The 19,940-nt window shown below is 39.1% G+C and overlaps 2 protein-coding genes across 2 annotated transcripts; one reads left to right on the top strand and one right to left on the bottom strand.

Moving 5' to 3' along the window:
• Nucleotides 1-1,301: 1,301 nt before the first annotated feature.
• On the bottom strand, nt 1,302-4,666 carry LOC306783947 (inter-alpha-trypsin inhibitor; the record flags this gene model as incomplete). Its single annotated transcript, XM_079277754.1, has 6 exons — nt 1,302-1,392; nt 1,517-1,595; nt 1,707-1,751; nt 1,913-2,089; nt 3,301-3,492; nt 4,600-4,666. The coding sequence occupies 6 exons, from the start codon at nt 4,664-4,666 to the stop codon at nt 1,302-1,304; spliced, it is 651 nt and encodes a 216-aa protein (XP_079133880.1).
• Nucleotides 4,667-6,125: 1,459 nt separating this feature from the next.
• ca12 (carbonic anhydrase XII) lies at nt 6,126-16,276 on the top strand. Its single transcript, XM_079265476.1, has 9 exons — nt 6,126-6,245; nt 6,585-6,605; nt 10,389-10,568; nt 11,728-11,870; nt 14,120-14,215; nt 14,294-14,357; nt 14,552-14,709; nt 14,807-14,933; nt 15,077-16,276. Exons 1-9 carry the CDS (start codon nt 6,182-6,184, stop codon nt 15,721-15,723), a joined length of 1,500 nt encoding a protein of 499 aa, XP_079121602.1. The 5' UTR covers nt 6,126-6,181; the 3' UTR covers nt 15,724-16,276.
• Nucleotides 16,277-19,940: the final 3,664 nt, after the last annotated feature.

The following is a 19,940-nucleotide window of genomic DNA, read 5'->3' as shown; positions in this document are numbered from 1 at the left end:
CTCGCTTCCGATCGTTGCCTATTAATTGAATATGCAGACTATTGGCAATGTCAAATATCATATAATATAATATTGGGTATATAATCATTGTTTTGAAAGTCACAGGTAAGTCCCAAGTCAAGACAGACAACTCCCAAATCAAGTCCTGAGTCCTAAACAAGTCATAATGTTTTTGTTTTTTTTGCCAAATGTAATGCTATTTTAACAACAAAGTAATAATATATTATATTTACAAAACGCATGAATGCTTTTGAAAATGTGTATGTAAAAACAAGATGTTTCAAATATGTATGACTGAACAACCACAAGGTTGAGAAAGCGAAACACTTCCCATAAAATAAGACATTCCAGTGATTCTTATGCAAAACTGCTTTTATATCCCAAATACAAGGCATGAGCATAAACATTTGATACAACAGCGACACATTTCAGGAAAATGTGTTTTTGACACTATTATGTTTACAGCCTAAAACAAAAGATTCACAAATGCTGAGCCGGAAAAGATAATAACAGATATGCAGTGGGCATGCACTTCACAAAAACACCTCTAAATATATGTGGTGGGTTTAGAATTGGCATGTGCCTTCAGAAGACTTCAGATAGTTTTCAACAAATATTTGAGCCAGGTGATGATGCAGTTATATTTTGGAAACATTGAAATGCATCATTAGAAAGCATTTGAGGTAATTGTGCACAAGCAGATGAGTACCTGAATGATGCAGTTCGATTGTCGTAAAAAAACTGATGTGCCCACTGTTTTCTCAGTGAATCATTTGGTCTATACAAATTGTAAGAAATGTCTGTCACAATTTCCTGGATCCCAAATTGTTTTGTCCGGCCAACCCAAATTCTGTTTGTCCTAAGACAAAGCAGAGCAGGAAATCCTCACAACTGTATAGCTGGAACAAAGGAAACCGTTGACATTCTTCCTAGAAAAAGGACTTCAACAATTATTCAATTATTCAAATGGTTTCAGTTAAATCAACAGATCAATGAATTGACAAATCGTTACCGCTGTGGTTGCTTTTGATTACACTTGTGACTGTTCAGATTCATTTAAATTGCTAAATGAAAGTAGTATAAAGTTCCCAGGAAATAACACAACTTAAGACACATCACTTTGCACATGTATGTGAAACAAAACATGAAACAACAAAATTGTAATGGCATGTACATAATGTCAGTAAAAAAATTGGAAATTGAAGTTAAATGTTGCAATCAGTTATGTTTGGTATCGCGGCTATTAGAGTTATAATACACAACCAAGCTGATGAATGTTGCCATCAAGGTGACATCATTTTCTATGCCATTTCAATCCCCTTATCCTGAAGAGGTAAACCAGGCTGGAGGTCTTTACTTTTCCCTTCTGCCTTCATTTTGGGGCTCTTTTTCCTAAAGAAGAACAAAAAATATGAATGCAATTACAGTAGAGTGGCCATTAAGTGTAATGAATGTTATTGCTTTTACGTTTGAATTATTTCTGTAAAAATATAAAGACAAAGAAAAAGAGTCTTACTTTGACTGAACAGTCAAGACAATCACAGTTATGAAGATGGCGGCAATAATGACAGAAAGCAGAACTCCACAGATGATGGCTGTTAAAGAGCATGTAAATAGATTGAACACGAGAAGTAATAACATTTTCATGCAGATAGTTGCAACTTAGAGCCTGATGTAAAATGAGTGAAAAACAGTTATCTACTGACCAATAGGAGTGTCTGGCTCAGCTTCCTCTTCTTCCGCACCATCGTCTTAAAACCCAAACGATTGACATCAACACGATGAAAAACATATAATTGTATCATGTTTTTTTAAAGTGTCATTACTGACCCATTCGTTTTAAAACATGTATCGACATAATGATGTTTCAACATGTATAATTAACAGCAAATGGAGAGAGATTATTGCTCACCGTGGATGCCATCACAGGTGGAGTTGCAGCTCCCTTGGTCAAAAAACCTGTTTCCGTTTCCAATGCATCCAGACCAGAGGAATTTTTTGCATTTGTCATGAACAGAATCGTAGTAGTATCTCAAAAACTGACCACTGCATTCACCTTTGGCCTGTTTAAAGTGGCAGGCTTGGGACACTGTGAAGAGAAAACATCATCCCCATTCGAAATTAGTCATTACAGGGGTTGCAGTTTATAAGTAAAACTAATAAATATATGAAAAAAATAAAATATGATTGATCATGTCTAAAATTGCTCAAATAAACAGCACATAATTAGATGATTGAAACTTTATGCAGCAGTATATTATAGCCTCTGCACATTTATTCACATTTGTACTATCCTCCACCACTTGGTGGCGCATTGCTAACACTCATGCTGACACGTGTCTTTTCTCTGAAGACATAAAGTAATAAGGGGGCAAAAGTAAAACTCAACAATTTCCGGGTCTATTAAATTGACTCACAAAAATAGCATCAGCATTGATATAGTGCCGATTTTTCCGTCTTATAATGAACATGGTCCTAGACATGATAATAATTTGGTCGAGGCAGATCACAAGAAGCCCTTCCTCTCTTGGTCCTTTAGGCCATAAACCTCTTCCTCAATAGAAGTTATGACCTGGTAGTATTCTATCCTTCAACCACCATAAACAATCAAGTGTTAGAATTTAATTTGATGCAAGTCTCTGATAGTCAATACCTCAGAGTCAGAGAGGATGTTACTTTTGCTTTGAGCTGACAACGCCACACAGTAAGACAAAAGAGATACAAATCGATCGCTTTCTGATCAAGTGGAAATAAACATCAATGACCTCCCATCTTTGACCTCCAAAGACAACCTAGTGACAGCCTTCCTGTCACATCGCGTAACTGTAATGTTAAGTACAGACTCTGCAACATTTCACAAGTGCCTTTGTCTCATGCCTTAAGGCAGGGGTGTCAAACTCAAATACAGACTGGGCCAAAATTTAAAACTGAACAAAGCCGTGGGCCAAGGTTGAACAAATGAACCTTTTAATAGGGACCCAAACAAGTTTTGCATTGAATATTGAACAAGCAAGCAAGCAAGTTATAATGAACATGGTCCTAGACATGATAATAATTTGGTCGAGGCAGATCACAAGAAGCCCTTCCTCTCTTGGTCCTTTAGGCCATAAACCTCTTCCTCATTGGGCAGTTTCATGTTCCAAAGTCCTGACAGCCAGGAAGAAGGGCAGCGTATCTTTCTAGACTGGATTGATCCACATTTAGGTGGCCTTTATTTAGGTTGGATATTTAAAACAGAGCAGTGAATCAAGATGAATTACATTAATAATATTTAACTAATAGTGTTTAAAACCCTCTTACCGTCCACGGGGTAGATGTTTGCTGCATTGTCGGAACAGTTCCTTATGCACTCTCTTTCATTCTCAAAACGGTTGTCATTTCCTCCTTGGCCTTTGTAAAGGAAAGGATTGCACTGACCCTTGATGGGGTCATAATACAATGAAAAGGTGAAGCTTGAACCTTCACCTTCTTCAGGGGCCAATTGACAGAACTCTGTTGGATGACAACAAACACTGTTAGTCAGATAACTTTTGTTTGTAAAAGGTGATGCTCTGGTTTTGTGGTTGGAAGAACTGTTGGCTACAGAATGAGCTGGTGAGTTGACCATTGCACAATTTCTGTATGATAGGTGTTTCACCGAGCATCATCAGCACATAACTAATGTTTAACTAATCTCATCACCAGATACCCACTCCCTCTTTTTATGACGGCAATAAAGAGTTTCATTTAAGGTACATTGTCAGTCCTCCCGCCCTTCATAGATTTCACTGAAGGGAAGTGGTTGCAAACAATTCTTTTAACCAAAAATACACTTGATTTGTGAGGGAAACTAACTTAGTAACTACCTGGCTATTCATGGGTGCTCAATAATTTGCAAAACTGTGAGGTGAGGTGAAGTTGCAGGTCGACAGCTCATCATGCTCAGGCTCAGACAGAAATGATCTCAGTGTTTAAACATTTAGAATTATAGAGGAAGGGATTGTCCAGTCAGCTTAGCACAACCTTTAGCAGTGTGTAAATATCATTTCCAGGAGAGTAAAGGTACAGTAAGTACCATCTCTTCTTTGGTCACATCTAAAGACAATCATTGTTGGCTTTAGTTGCTCGTTACAATATAAAGATAATGTCAGTAAAAAGGTAAAATATAATTATATCTTGCTGAGAGATGCAGTTTAGAATTATACAATGTACTGAAGCATGTTTTTTCCCCGTCAACTCTATTGTTTCCTGATTGAATATCTGTATATTGTATTGAGTTCTGTATCATGATTCCGCCTAATTTATTTTGTCTTCCGCCAATGAAACCGCCATGTTGATCTGAAGGTACCAAAACGCTTTCTCCTTGATTCAGTTTCAGAAACATTATGTTTAAGTGAAAAACGTTGACAATCATATAAAAGGTGAACCAAATATAATATTTTACAGTTATGTTTAAAAAAAAAAAAGCAGCAACACACAACGCAAACATTTGATAATTCTTCACTCACTAAAGACGAGTCTGTGTGCTAGTTCCCTGGCCTATTCTGAAAAGTACACCTCTGGTCTATAAAACGTTCTTTGGTTACTATTTTAAATTGAGAAGAAAACAGTTTGATGTACCTGGAGGATTCGAATGGCTGATGTAGAATGCAGAAAATGCAATCCCCAAAAACAACAGGTGCTTCATCTTGCTGCTTGCCTTTGTTCTGTCTTCACCGGAGTGAGTGAGGGTTGTAAACCAGAGTGGGTTGTCACGACCTTTGGACCGATATTTCCTCAATGGTGACAACTGCCACTGAAACAAAAGTTAACAGCAGGGAAAGATAGCTTCCTCTTTTTTATTATCTTTATCATACAGTACGTACGAGGGCTTTTATATTAGGTCGACACCAACTAGCTCCAAATGCAGATAATATGCAGTAGCGTGGGTTCATTTTGCTATTGTTGGGTGTTATGTTTAAAACACCTTACTTTATTCAGGCTTATTATTTATTCATTATTATTATTATTATTATTATTTATTCAGGCTTAAAGATGACTCCTGCTGCACAACAGCAGCATACACAGCATAGATTAATATATTGACTAACTTTATTTTTGTAATTTTATGGAGATTTTGCATCAGAAATAAGATTACCTGAAGCAATTGAAATGACTCCGCATGCAACCTAACCTTTTGCAGAGGACTTTATTAAAGTTAAAAGTGGAAGTGGAAAGTTAAAACCGTCATAGAGTCACCTCAGGGAATTATCCTCTTATTTTTCATTTTGGCTGAAACACTTCAGTTTTCCATTGTCACATCGTAAGACTTTCATCTTTAACCTGTGATAATCCTCATCATGAGCCAAGTTAGAATAAAATAAACAATTTGTAATTATTCTGTCTTCAAAGAGTAAGATAGATTGATGATGAATGAAAACAAACTCTGCCCACACATCATTCTGTACATTTTGTTGAGGGTGGCTTTATAATAAATTGTATCTATGACTGTAAATGTATCGTGGTTATATATGTTTGGGGTGTATTGTTTTTGTAGGCATTCTATTTGTAATATTCTTCAGCCAATTATTTGCCTCATAGTGTTGACTTTGACTTGTTGCCCCATGTTGCATGAGGGCACCACATTTAACACCCAACCTTTAGGCAGACAGGTAAGGCAGAGGGAACCCATTTAGCCTACATTTGTGTGTGTGTTCTGCATCTTTAAGTGTTTGAGTAGGAAGTTTAGGAATGTCAAATTTGGACAGCCAAGCTTTTTTTAATCAAACATGGTGACCCCTACTATTTCAATAGGGTTACACATTTTCATAGTGGCAACACAAGGTTGCTTGTATAGTGCAGGTGCGTCTTGTAGCGCCCTCACACACACCTCACTTTCTTTTAAACCACATTTCCCTGTAACAACACCCGCGCACGTGCACGCGGCTCAGCGTTCCGCGCGTCTTTCGTCCGCCGGCGTCAGCTCGAGCCCAAGATGATTGACGTCGTTTGGATGCGGTCGCCGCGTTAAGTTGTCACTCTCCGATGACTCTGGAGGCTGGTTTTGTTTTTGCTATGACGTCAGCGCGAGCTACAATGGAGCTGGCAACACGAGTAGGCTATAAAAGCCGGGTTGAAGGCTGGCGCTCTGCTCCAAGCTCCTGCTCTGCACCGGCTTGACATCGGGCTGCCTATCGCACGCGGGAGGGCTGAGGGGTTCAAGATGCACTTTCTGAGCTTCACACCCATCGTTTCACTGTTGATGACTTTCCTGGCTGTACTGCATGGTAAGATCTTTGATGCGTGGGGAAAGTAACCTGTTAGGATGTGACCTTTAGATGCACTTTTAGAGATGTGTATCGAAAAAAGAAAATATTTTGGCCATTTAGCAATTTGTGAGCAAAATGCTTCAAGGCAGATGTCTTCATCCACCTGCACGTGCTCTGACTGACACTTGTCTCTGAAATAAAAACTTTAAACGTCTGCCCCAAATTAATTGTTTTCTATTAATTTTTGTTTTATTCATATATTACTACTACTGCAACCTTTAATGTGTGGAAGTGCAGTTATTCTGCTATATTTTAATTTACAGTTAGAGAAAAATATATTTTTTCTTTCTGTTTCAGCTGCCAAATGGACGTACAGTGGTAAGTCTTATAATATTTTCCTCATAATATATATATATATAAAGTAAAGAAATATTTTCGAAAACCTTCAGTGCATTTGCAATACCAGTCCATGTGCACTTGTATCAAGTTGAAGACATAGAAGTTATGACCTGGTAGTATTCTATCCTTCAACCACCATAAACAATCAAGTGTTAGAATTTAATTTGATGCAAGTCTCTGATAGTCAATACCTCAGAGTCAGAGAGGATGTTACTTTTGCTTTGAGCTGACAACGCCACACAGTAAGACAAAAGAGATACAAATCGATCGCTTTCTGATCAAGTGGAAATAAACATCAATGACCTCCCATCTTTGACCTCCAAAGACAACCTAGTGACAGCCTTCCTGTCACATCGCGTAACTGTAATGTTAAGTACGGACTCTGCAACATTTCACAAGTGCCTTTGTCTCATGCCTTAAGGCAGGGGTGTCAAACTCAAATACAGACTGGGCCAAAATTTAAAACTGAACAAAGCCGTGGGCCAAGGTTGAACAAATGAACCTTTTAATAGGGACCCAAACAAGTTTTGCATTGAATATTGAACAAGCAAGGCTTATATAACTTTATAGTGACATGCAAAATCGAGTTTCAAATAATAATAATAATAATAATTAAAAAATATCAATGGCATATCAAATACAATTTAAATAAAAATTGAATGCCTCTTTTCTATTTGCAACCTTCTGAGGTAAATATCAACAGCATCATACTTTGACTTCAGCGTGTCATCACACTGGAGTTCAATCAGCTCCATTTGGAGGTTAGTTGGTGCTTTTTCCACATCAACTGCGAAGGGATTACTAAGCAGTTCAAATCTACATTTCTGACCATCAAAGTCGCCAAATCGCCGGATAAACTCAGCGCCGAGTACACTGAGTTTTTCAGCAAACTGGGCGCACACGGCGGTAGAGATCTGCGTTTTTATGGTTTGGCAGCAGGGGAAATGGCCAAGGTTTCCTTGCAGATGCTGATTCTCCCACAGGCAGAGTTTAGTTTTAAAAGCTCTCACTGACGAGTACATATCTGTGATGATGCGGCCCCGCCCCTGTAGCTGCAGGTTCAGCGCATCAAGATGGCTTGAGATGTCACGCAGAAAGGCCAGCTCACACAGGAACTTTTGCTCCCAGAGCTCTGCTGTGTCCTTCCCTTTGCTTTGCAGAAACTGACATATTTCTTCACGCAGCTCGAAAAATCTGTTCAGTACTTTTCCGCGGCTTAACCATCTCACCTCTGTGTGATACGGCAGTGCTCTCGTCCACAGCAAGGGAAAAAGAAACAACATCTTTTCCCTTTTCCATCAGCTGGTCATGCAGATTGGTGGCAAGATCACATGTGCGCTCAGCTATTGTGTTCCTGCTCAGGCTTACGTTTGAAAAGGCCTGCTTTTTCTCTGGGCACACTTGGTCACAAACCTTCAGCATGCACTTTTTAACAAACTCTCCCTCATTAAAGGGTCGGGTTGATTTGGCGATTTCTTCTGCCACGATATAACTTGCCTTTACAGCAGCCTCATTTTGTGCTGTGACTTTTTTGAACATATTCTGTTGTGAAACCAAACCTCTTTTCATCTCTACTTTCTGGCTCCTTTGAGTCGTGTCCAGGTCCTTGTACTTGTCCTGGTGTTTCGTTTCATAGTGTCTCCTAATGTTGTACTCCTTAGTTACCGACACGTTGGCTCCACAAACGAGACAAACAGGTCTGTCTTTTACATATATAAACAGATATTCTGTCTCCCACCTGTCCAGAAAAGTTCTGTTTTCTGCCTTCCTTTTCGCCATTTTTGGCAGGGGTAACACAGTGACACTGACAGTTGTAGAATGAGGCCGCAGCAAGTCTGGGAGAGAGGCACGGGGTGGCGGGGTGAGCCGGCCGGCTTTTAGCAGAAGCGTTGCGCAAGAACACGGACCAAATTTGGCCCGCGGGCCAGAGTTTGACACCCATGCCTTAAGGTCTGTCCTCAGAGACCTCGTGTCATTGTGTCACTGCCTCTCGAAAGTCTGTTGCTCTCCAGGAATAAATGTTAAAACCAACAAGTTAGCAGGTGAAGCAATTCAATGCATTTGTCCGAACTAATTCTTTGGACAGATATTAAACACACTTTTGGCTACAATCATCGGTCAAATCTACTGTCGTCTTATAAAGATAACTTGATAGTGTGCAAACTCTTTCACAGGCACAGCAGCGATGAATAAGAAAAGAGCTACTTCTCTGCACAGTAATTTATGTTCAAATAATTATAGTTAGAGGAAATTATACTTGTTTAATTCAGACATCTGAGAGAGGCTGATCCAGAAAATGGCCCTTTGTGGATTCTACGGACACAGCTGTCCATCTCCTCTTTGTGAAAATTTGGTAAATTGACAGAAAACCCACCTAAATAAGCACTAGAAAATTAGAATGGGAAATTTCAAATGTATGTGTCAGTACAGGGGAACACCACAACAATGTGGCAAAATAAATGATGATTCACCCTGTACTACTTGGCCAAAACCATTTACACCTTTAAATATTAACACTTGGATCCTTCCAAACATGAATACAGTGCATGATCCTTAATAAAATACAAAATCATCAACATTTTGAAAAATCTGCAATTTTAATGAAAACAAATTGACAAGAAGTCAAAATGGAAAGTTTGGTGATGACTACTGAAGAAAGATGTAAATATATAAATATACATATTTGAAGTGCGGCATGGTGGATTTCTTTACAGTAAAACCCTCAAGAGGCCTCATCGTAGTCAGTAGTCTTTAGGACTAGTGGCACTTTCTGTTGACGAGGGCACAGCTGAGTTATACAATTTATCTCCACCTCAACACTCCACCCTGTGGCAGAGGACAAGACAGTGAACTATAACATTGGTGTAAAATATATGATGTTGATGGTGACCGTAGTTGTTCTCACCCTGCTCTTGTTTTTTTTAGCCTGACCACTGATATAATGTTAAAGCATTTACTTTTTATTTAACATTCCTTCAGCTGGCTTATGGTGAATGGTGCGTTTTTGATGAATTCTGGATAAATAATGAATCAGTGGCAAATATGCAGAAGTGATGTGAGCTCTGGTACATTCAAGGTCTTTCGTGCCATCTCCTATTCCGCGACAATTATGTTATTTCGGATTTGATCGGGTCCATTCATTGCAAACTATTAGCCTCACTTTACACTGACAGCATTTTTGAAAAGCCCAGCACACTTCAGTCAATACACTGAATGAAATATGAGAAATTAAGAGCGGAATGTTTTCTGCATCATTTCTCATGAACATTTTATTTTCTGTCTTGTATCATCCCCATGGCAAGTGTGCCTTGTGTGAGAAACCCTCATGCAGCTGAGGTCACTTTGTAAACTGCATGACTCGATCTGCAAATGTGGCCGTTTTTGGTGTCCTGTGCTTTATGGAAACCTTTCATTTGGAGAGAGACTCTCCACAAACAACAGCCTGCTTCTCACTCTGCTGTAGAAAGGGCCAAGAGCGAAGCCATGGGCCTCTCCCATGCCGCCTTGTGATTAGATAATAATACTTCACTTTGATTACAATGTTCAGTAGGCCATGGACAAGTTCTGGTCCACCTTGGAGCCATCCCATAGTTAACGTCACACTGGGGCATGCTTTGCACAATGCTAGCATTCGGAGGTGAAATACACTTTTTGGATGAAGGATTAGAATATCACCGTACAGCATATTCAAAAAGTAAAATTACATTTGGGTTACATTAAGGTGCAGACATCTCCCAAAAGTGTTTATTGATGCTGTTGCAGGGCCAGAAGGACAACACTACTGGCCAAAGCAATATCCATACTGTGGTGGAGCTTTCCAGTCTCCAATAGACCTCAAGCCAGGGCTGCTGAGGTTCGACCCAACTTTACGCCCAATTGAGATCCAAAACTACAACCTGTCGCCCAATGAGCAGCTTACACTGGGAAATAACGGACATTCTGGTGAGTATAGGTCATCAGTGTTATCAACAAAATACATAATAAGGTACAGTACGTCAAAATAAATGATTAGAAACTAATTTCATCACAAGTAACAAAACAATGTATTAACTCAGCAAATTCTTAAGTTCAAGTGCACACTATGTTTTGTTCGTATTGGGATCTGATGTGTTCATTGGAAATGGTCCCACATAAACGTTGAGGAGTCTGTTCTCGCTATTAAGGCCTAATTTCTGGGTCAACCTAAAGAAAATGATCGGAGGATCTTCTTTCTACATCTGCCACAGCAATTTTCCATAGGCACTCCGTTATTATCTTAGTTGCCCTTCCAGGCAAAGAAGGCGCTTCATGTTTTGTCTGGGAAAATATGAACAGAGATTAGTCATCTGTTCGGCCTCAACTGAGTCTGATGCATCTTAACAACAGAAACCAGTTCCAGGTTTAATGTCCAATTTCTATACATAATGCATAGAAATCCCAACATAGACAACCATGCCCATGTGCCACAAAGAAAAGTAAATATATAGATGACTTTGGCAGATGAATAAGATTATTCCACGATGTTAGTTGATGAATGATTGTGTTTTGTTTGAAGAAAAGAAACACAGAGAAAAGTGAGGTTGTTCGACCTGTGGCAATAAACAGTATTCTGCAGACCTGGTGTTGTTTTCTTCTTACATGTTACTTTTATGGAGCTGCATATGTGAAATGTCTGTGGTTAGCTCTGTACAGCCAAACACGCATGTAATGTCTGCCTCGTGTTTGTCAGTTGCTGCAATGCTGGTGTAAAGACTACCAGACAAATGCTTATGTATGCATGGGTAATTGGCCTCAACGCCACAAGCTGAGTGGCATCATAAGCGTGACGTGTTTCTGAAATAAGCTGACAGAGGTTTTTCACTTGTAAACATTCGTCTCACACACACACACACACACACACAGACGAACATGTGGAAAGTGCCAATGCGTCACTGTAGCGCCATGCGTCACTGTACCATAAATTAAACGTGGCTACACAGCTGTTGCAAAAGGTCAGCACAGAGGGGGCCACACTGACTCCCTCACTTTAGATCAAGTTCATGTGTCTTGATCCCCTGATGTTAACTGAAGAAACCCTCTCCCCTGCTCTGTTATGTGTGGTGGGGTGTCTCTTGATCCACAGTGCAAATATCACTGCCCTCTAAGATGCACATCTCCAGCCTGCCTCATCGTTACACTGCAGCTCAACTTCATTTTCACTGGGGCTCCTCCGGTAGACTTGCGGGCTCTGAACACACGGTGAACAGTAAGCAGTATGCAGCCGAGGTAAACAAAGTAAACGACACTTCTTACTACTCACTATTGATGGAAACGGTGCAGGTAGAAAAGTAACTATCCGAGTTCTTTGGAGTATTTCCATTTTTTGTTACTTTATACTAATACTGCTCCACTATATTTGAGAGGCAAATACTGAACTTTTGACTCCACTACATTTATCAGACACTAATAGTTCATAGTTACTTTGCAGATTAAGATTTCACATGTAAAACGGTTTATACAATATAATGCAATATTATAGAATATACCATCCAACAATATAAGTAATACTATATCTATAGCAGATATATGGTACATGCAACACTAAATGGTGTCATTTTGAGTTTACTTTTACTTTTGATACTTGAAGTACATTTTGCTAATAATACTTGACCTACTGTACATTTACTTATAATGGCGTGCTTTATACTGTAGTGCTGCAACATTCATTTCAGTAAAAGTTAAAGGTCAATATATGGTTAGCTGTCAGCAATTAAACAGGTCTTTCACTTATCTGCAGCGTCAGATGACAGCATCGCTGGTACCGGACATCTAAAACCTTATGACTTGAAGGTGTGACATCTGATTGGCAGAGGAATGGGAGACACTGATTCTCTGCAAGGCTCACAGACGCCCCTCAATCTCAAAAGCTCTGCATCTGCATATTACATATATTACTGTTCTAGTTACCTGACACTGTGTCAGACTTTGAGTCGACATCTACTTGACAGTCTGAAATCGCTTATCGTGCATTTTATGTGATTTACTGTCGAGTGCAATTGAATGCTTGTATAAAACACATTTTATCTTCAGAGACACAGACGTTTTCAACAGTAAACAAGCTGTGATTCTTTAAAACCTAGAATTCTGAGATTATAAAGAGGGGACAGTTTAGGTCATAGCTGTTTTTTTCAAAATAAATCATACCTATACAATTTGCATATTTCATGACTTAGATGCACATTCTAAAAGGCAAGGACATAATTCCAGTCAGCCTCAGTATGTACAGCATGACATATTTCTGCAGGGTTTAAAGAGATTATAGTACCAGACTATTATATGCTTTGATTTTCAACCACTACTGGAAGAAGTGGCTGTCTGTGCTATATAATGTGCCATGCCCTGTAAGCAGGGTTTGCTCTATTTACTTTGGAACTCAAAGTAAAGCAGACAATAAAGTCTGAACATAAGAGTCTCTTTTATGATATAAACCAAAATAGGAGACTTTTTTTCTCACATGATTTGGAGTCATTTGAATTACAGTGGGTAGAAACAGAAATGGTTACTGTGGTTTGACCTGAAGTTCTGAGTGGACACGTTGAGAACATGCATCTTCTCATGTCTCTCCAGACTCCAGAACCACAGTCACTTGATGACATGTTGTTTGTGGGGATGGAATGACGGAAAATTTAACATTTCCCAGAAATAATGCAATGTCCAACTTTTTTTCCCCCAGACAATTTCATCATATTTGACCAGAATGACAATAACATGCCTTTGTGTAGCACCGGATTCACAACACAATCCTGTCACAAAAACAACTGACAGTCTTGTATTTATTTATGTGCTGTAATAGACCACCTGCTCTTGTGTGCTTTCGTCATATATGATCCACAACTATTACAACCCCTGAACATCACCTGCTATTTTCAATCCAATCCAATACACCTACCGTGCATGGAACAAGTGTGATAATTAGTGACAACTGTTGGCTGCAAATTTGTTTTCATGAAAAGAAAATGGAAAGGAAATGTAAGACGGTGAGATGGCATGAAGATGTAATGTGTCATCTCCTCTGCGTGCAAAGAACATGTCGAAAAATAATTAGTTTTAAAATAAAAACAGCTGCAAGGTACGTTCTTCAATACTATTTTTACCCACTCAAATCTTTATATCTTTATTATTGATTTCTTCAACAATTACCAGCCATTGGTCCTGTGTCGCGGGAACGTTTCCCCTAATATGCTTTTCAAATTTCAATTGTATTTTTTACCAAATATCTGTTGCTTTCCTTTAGATATAAAACAAATATAAAATATAAAACGGGGCTCACGTTGCTTTCAGTCTAACTCGATGTATCCAGGGCAACATTATACTTCTTGTTTCTTGTAAAAGTTTATCTGTTTTGCAATTTTGAATTCTCAAGAGAATAAGAAAAGCACAAATGAAACTGAAACACTGAGGTTTTGCCGACATATGTAGATTGCATTATTTGTTTCTTCCACAGGGTCTTGACTCATTGCTCTTTTCTGTCACAGATGCATGTTGTACACTTCAATTCAGACAAGTATCCCACTATGTCCATGGCCGTAGACAAATCTGACGGCCTGGCTGTGCTGGGTGTCCTGATTGAGGTGAGACGTTAAGTGAGAGGGATGGCAATGTGTGTTTTTCTTGTGGAGCAGAACCATCTAACTGTGTTTGTCATACAGGTTGGCGATTTCAATCCGGCCTTTGAACAGTTTCTGAGGTTCATCAACGGTATCAAATTTAAAGGTGAGTCTAAAGTGATGATTTTCTTGCGTAGTTTTGAGTATGATTTGACAAAGCTACCTTGGTGATGTCGTTTTATTTCTCGGTTTTGGGATCAGAAGCTTCAAAGTCTTCATCGGGTCATTCATGTGGCCATTCTGGACGTTACTCTGACATAAACAGTTGTTAAATGGTTCCAAATGACTTCTCTCTGGCAGATCAGAAAGTGCAGGTGCCCGGATTCAACATCAGAGAACTGCTGCCTGCACGTTTGGATGAGTATTACCGCTACGACGGGTCGCTGACGACTCCCCCGTGCTATCCCAGTGTCCTGTGGACAGTGTTCCGAAATCATGTCACAATATCTCGCAAACAGGTGCTCCTAAATTGTTTTTTCAGACATTTTAATATGGTTGTATTGTTCTAACCTTAATTGGTGGAGAACATGTTTTTGTTTTGTTGTACCTCCTTAGTTTCTGGCCCTGACAACATCCCTCTACTCCTCTGTGGCCCAAGACTTAGCCCCTGTGTCTCTGACTGGCAACTACAGGAGAACACAGCCACCTGACAGCCGAGTTGTGCTGGTTTCTTTTAAGGAGGGTAAGTATGGTCTTAAAAATTCTTGCTTTAATGTTTGAGCAGTAATGCAAAAGTCACATGAATGACCGATCCGAAGTCGTTCCAAGAAATATCCCATAGGCTGGGATTTTTAATAAGCTGTGGTTGGCTGTGTGTCGATGCAGGCAGTGGACTGCAAGGTACTCTTACAGTCACATCTCCCCTCGCGAGGAAGCGAATTGTTCAGCAGCTGCTGGTTGGTGACCTAGCAGACCTGGCTGATGAAGGGCTGTACCAGCTCCTACCAAGTGGCTCAGAGGAGCGCCATGGCAAGAACAAAGACCTCAAGAACCAGGAGAGTGAGACTCCGAACAAATCCAAACAACAACTGCTAAATTCATCCCTTTGGAAGAAGAGCCAGACCGACCGCTCGGTGGGAAAGTCAGGGCTGGCTAAAGACGCTCTGTGCTTCGTCTCACTCGAGCAGAGAGTTAACCGTCAGCAAAAACAGTCTCATGCTGAGGACCAGCTGGTTCAGGCTCTCAGAGATGCTGCTTTCCCTGAGCTCAACCTCAAGAGCTACCTGGACTGTAAGTCGGACCTAGCCCTCCCCACTATCAGACACATTCTCCATGGACGGCCAACAGATGAAGCTAATGAGTTGGAACGCTCCCTGCAAAAAGCCTTCAGTAAAAGAAAGACTCCCACAGCAATCAAGCAAAGTGTGCCAGTGACAAAGCACGGCGGTTTGTCCACTGCTACTGTTCCCAGGAAACCACACAGCCGGGGTTATCCACATCCTTGGCGTTTGCCAATGGAGTTGGAAGACTAAAGAGATTCCTGAATAGATGTGACTCACATTATGTTACTTTCTGGATAAGTCATCAGTTGTGTGTCCCTAAATGACTCATTTTCCAGTGTAAGAAATTTGAGCAAAAACCGGGGTGGTTAGTAGATATAATAAAAGTGTTTAATAATTCATAATTAAGATTCATAATTAGTCATAATCATAAGGGTTTTGGGGATGCATAATTAAGATAAACATAAAGTGCTGTAGGATTATAGAAGGGAGTAAGTCATAACTGACAGGATTTGAATGTGTTTGTTGCAGGTAGAGCGAGATGTGAAGACAGGCGTTTACTGAGGTGTGAGTGTAGGTAGCCAATATAAATTGAGATAGACGCAAGGGGAGGAGTCGCGAACGAATATGAGGGCGGGATATAGCAAAGTGTTTTTCTCTTCTGTTAGTTAGGGTCCTGGGGAAGACGTGTTCTCCTGGGACTGGGAAGAGTTTTTTCCAAAGTGGGTTAATTGTGTAATATTTCATGAGATTAATGTACACCATTGCATAACTGTAATTGCAACAGCAGGATTAAAATCCTTTCTGACGGTAAACCAGTTTCGGTAACGTTTTTAGCGCTGTGTGTCTGAAAAGCTATCAGACCGCGTGTGCTGGCCTGCTACACGCTCCTCGTGAGGAGTTTTTTCCCTCCACACCAGCCACACTCTGCATTTCACATTTAATGTATTTTTCCAGTATGAGCACATAATGATAATATGATTTCTAACAGAAATAGTAGTATGAGTTAATATACTTATTGTTTAGTGTCTTGTGTAGATTGTAGATTTTTGTCAAAAAATGAGAAACATTTACATTCTCACTTTGGGTTATAGGTCTGTCCATATAATTTTGCCATGCCATGAAGTGCTTTAAAATAAACTACTACAGCGCATGCACATATTCCAAGCTTTAAAATCGATATGCATCAAGCTACATACAGTACATAAAATATCTGGCAAATAATATTGTTCTCCTGTACGCCAAGTACAGTTCTATAATTGTGTATAAAAGTTCTAATTGTGGAGCTAGAATAGTAATTACTGTCTTGCACAATATAGAGATGCAGCTTAAGCAAAATGATTTGCAAGAGCATAAGCGCTTTATGTCACATCCCTGACTTCTGTGACAATTTGTTTTTTCGTTCAAAATGCCACTCACAACCAGGAATGAAACCGCTGCTGCACAAAAGGAACTATTTTCAATAAAAGCATTTTACATGAAGTGATACATGGCAAATTTCTTTACTGTGAACTCTCATTTAGAATATGGTGTTTTTCAGGACCACACAAGGCTGGAGTCTCTGCCAGCATACACTGTGACAAACTGTGCCAAACTGCCTGGAAGTTAAAACATCATCATAGTCTCTGTACATGTTCAGTCATACATGTTTACTTACTTATGTCTGCCTATCTAAGCGAGTCTTCAACTTAGAAGATTGGTGTTCAGCTCATTCGAGACAAGGGTTAAGACCATGATGTTAAACCAGACGGATAGATTTCAAAAAGCCGAACGTTGAGATTAAATGAGGTTAAAACTTTTCTGCAGCACCAAGTGCATCATATCAGATTTTTAGTTAGTCTCTATACTGTCAGCCTGTGTCATGAAAACACTTGTTTCCTGTAAAAATTACATTAAAGTTATAAATTCTTAGTTTTATCTTCAACACTTAAACTATTTTTTCCTCAGATGGTAGCATATCTGAGATGTCTATTCCTCTATGGATTTCATTTTCACCATCTTTTCTCTCCTTTTCTCTGTTACTCAGCTGACCTTTCTTGGATAAACACTGGTATGTTACTTTTGTATATTTTGTTATTCTCTCCTTATATGTCTTATATTTCATACATGACATTGTGGAATGCTCCCTTCGTAGGCCACTAACAAATAGCAGAACATTAGAGTTAAAGGGACCTTTAACTAGTGAACGGAAAAGGCTTTCAGAAATCATTGCCGCTAATTTAAAGCGAATAAATTACCAAACTAAACCATCAATTGATACATTAGTGGAGAATATAACATTGCACATATTTCTTAAACCACTAAAACACTTACTTTAACAAGTAAAGCATTTAAATGTTTGGGTTAGATATTTACAGATGTTTTAATTTACAATAATTTATTTACACTTTAATCAAACACACATATGCACACATGCAGCTAACCAAATTAAAACACGGAGTGTGATCCTAATGATCACATAATCTTTTCTGCTTGTGTTGCTCCATGCTCTGCAGGTTTACTGGTTCCCATACTGGTGGGCTCTGCACTGGGACTTGTTATCATTGTCTCTTTAATGTGCTTGCTAATCAGGCAAAAAAGGTAAGCAAAGTGCAAAAACATTTTAAAAAACCACCCTGTACATAATGCTGTATTAAAAGTGCTGTTTTATAGACAGCTGGTCAACTACATATATATATATATATATATATATATATATATATATATATATATATATATATATATATATATATATATATATATATATATAGGATAGTTTACTTCGTTTAACATCTAGGTATTTTAAAATAAGAATCAAAGGCTTTATAGGGGTGGTGTCTTCATCAGTTGAGATTTTTGGGAATGTAGCCTCACTCGTGCCGCTCTTAGATGACCTCGCCCCATAAATGATGAGCCTATTTTGTATAAATGTGGTTTTCTGTGAAAGACCCTAGAGAGGGCTTTTGCACTACTGTGTGACTTCCAAAGATCTTTTTTTGTGATGCATAGTTGGCAATGTATTTGACAATTAACTTTTAAATTGGAGAAAGCTTCGGAAGAAAGCGTAATGGTTCCAGTAACTGTAGCTATTCACAGCAGCAAAAATGAGAGAAATCAATTTGCTTTTTACAGGACGGTTAAACAGCAGAACAAACAAGACGATGCAACTGTTAATCTTTTCAGGTTTTGCAATGCAGGGAACTGAATCCTCGGAGAAGACATCAGTGTTAGTGTAACAACTAACTTTTACATTCAGGAGGATACAAATATGGAGAGGATGAAAATAGAAATATGTTGTGTAAACTTCAGTGGCTTAACTGTTGAAGTGAAATTATAATATAAGAAAGTTTCCATTCTAGATTTTGAAAAAAACCTGAAAAAATAATATGTTTTAAAGCAATTGGCTATTTGAAAAATAAAACTCGGGCCCTTGAGTTTTGTTCAGAGTCTTCATAATTAAATCTTATGTTAAGATGTCAATGGTAAAATGACCAAATTTCATACAAATGATGTTAAATACTTATATGAAGGCATCATACATTTAAACTCTTTTAAAGTCCTTACATGCTTTCCCAAATATATCTGGGGAAGGGAGAAATATATTTGAGATGAAATATGTAAATAAGCGGCACTTGGGAGGTAAGAATGTGCTTGAAAGCTGTCACCTCATCACTGGATGTCTCTTCTCCGCTTTCATTTTATTTTGCTAATGTTGCAAAATCTGCTTTTGGAGGTGTAAGCCTGAGTGACAGCCTCATCATGGGTTGGTGTCCTATCTTCAAATGCTCTTTTTCTGTCTCTTTTTTCCAGCTTCTTACTGTATAATCCCGTACACCACCAAAATCATTCAGGAGCAATTGTCTGTTTAAACATGGCTAACCTCTTGCTCATATATCATGGAGATAAGAAACATTAATTTGACAGCAGAACAAACCTCAGCAAGCGATACATGATTAAATAACGGCGAATGGGAGAAGACTTAATTTAAGACTACAAATTGCATGTATTTAGCAATATAATGTGACATATCAGATTCTGAAAGCATTTTGGTGATTGTATTCCTAGCTTGTGATGCTGAACAGGACAAAGGCAAAGATGTTGAATACAACACTGGAGAGAGAGATGAGTATGGCTCAAGAGTATAGCCCGTCGTTCTGGACCTCTCTTCAAAGGAGACCATGAGCCCATTGTCCTTTTGCATCACTCTGTCTGTATTTGTAGCCCATGGGTCAGCAGCGGACGCATGACAAGTTTAAGTAGATGCATGATAACGGTTGCATGCAGCTCTGGGGTTTTGGGAAGCGCTCCTTTTTTTCTCAAGCCACATTCTGGACTTCCTCTGCTGTGTACAAAGTAGGTCTAGATGTTTTATGCTGCATGACTGCTTCCTCAGAGCAAGAGGAGCAGCTGTCCTCCCTTTTTATTTATCTGACATGACGTGGTGAGTATTTTTGTTGTTGTTGAGGAAAGCACCACACAGATGCTTCCAG

This window comes from Melanostigma gelatinosum (genome assembly GCF_949748355.1).
Source record: "Melanostigma gelatinosum genome assembly, chromosome: 1".
NCBI classification, from domain to species: Eukaryota; Metazoa; Chordata; class Actinopteri; order Perciformes; family Zoarcidae; genus Melanostigma; species Melanostigma gelatinosum.
Note: the sequence above shows the minus strand (reverse complement) of the source record. Positions and strands in the feature narration are given on the sequence as shown.

Excerpts from the sequence above, each read along its gene's own strand:
- ca12 (XM_079265476.1), top strand. The coding sequence starts at position 6,182 with ATGCACTTTCTGAGCTTCACACCCATCGTTTCACTGTTGATGACTTTC. Across the intron at positions 6,246-6,584 it reads TTTCCTGGCTGTACTGCATG|CTGCCAAATGGACGTACAGT; the intron begins GTAAGATCTTTG and ends TTTCTGTTTCAG. Across the intron at positions 10,569-11,727 it reads GGGAAATAACGGACATTCTG|TGCAAATATCACTGCCCTCT; the intron begins GTGAGTATAGGT and ends CTTGATCCACAG.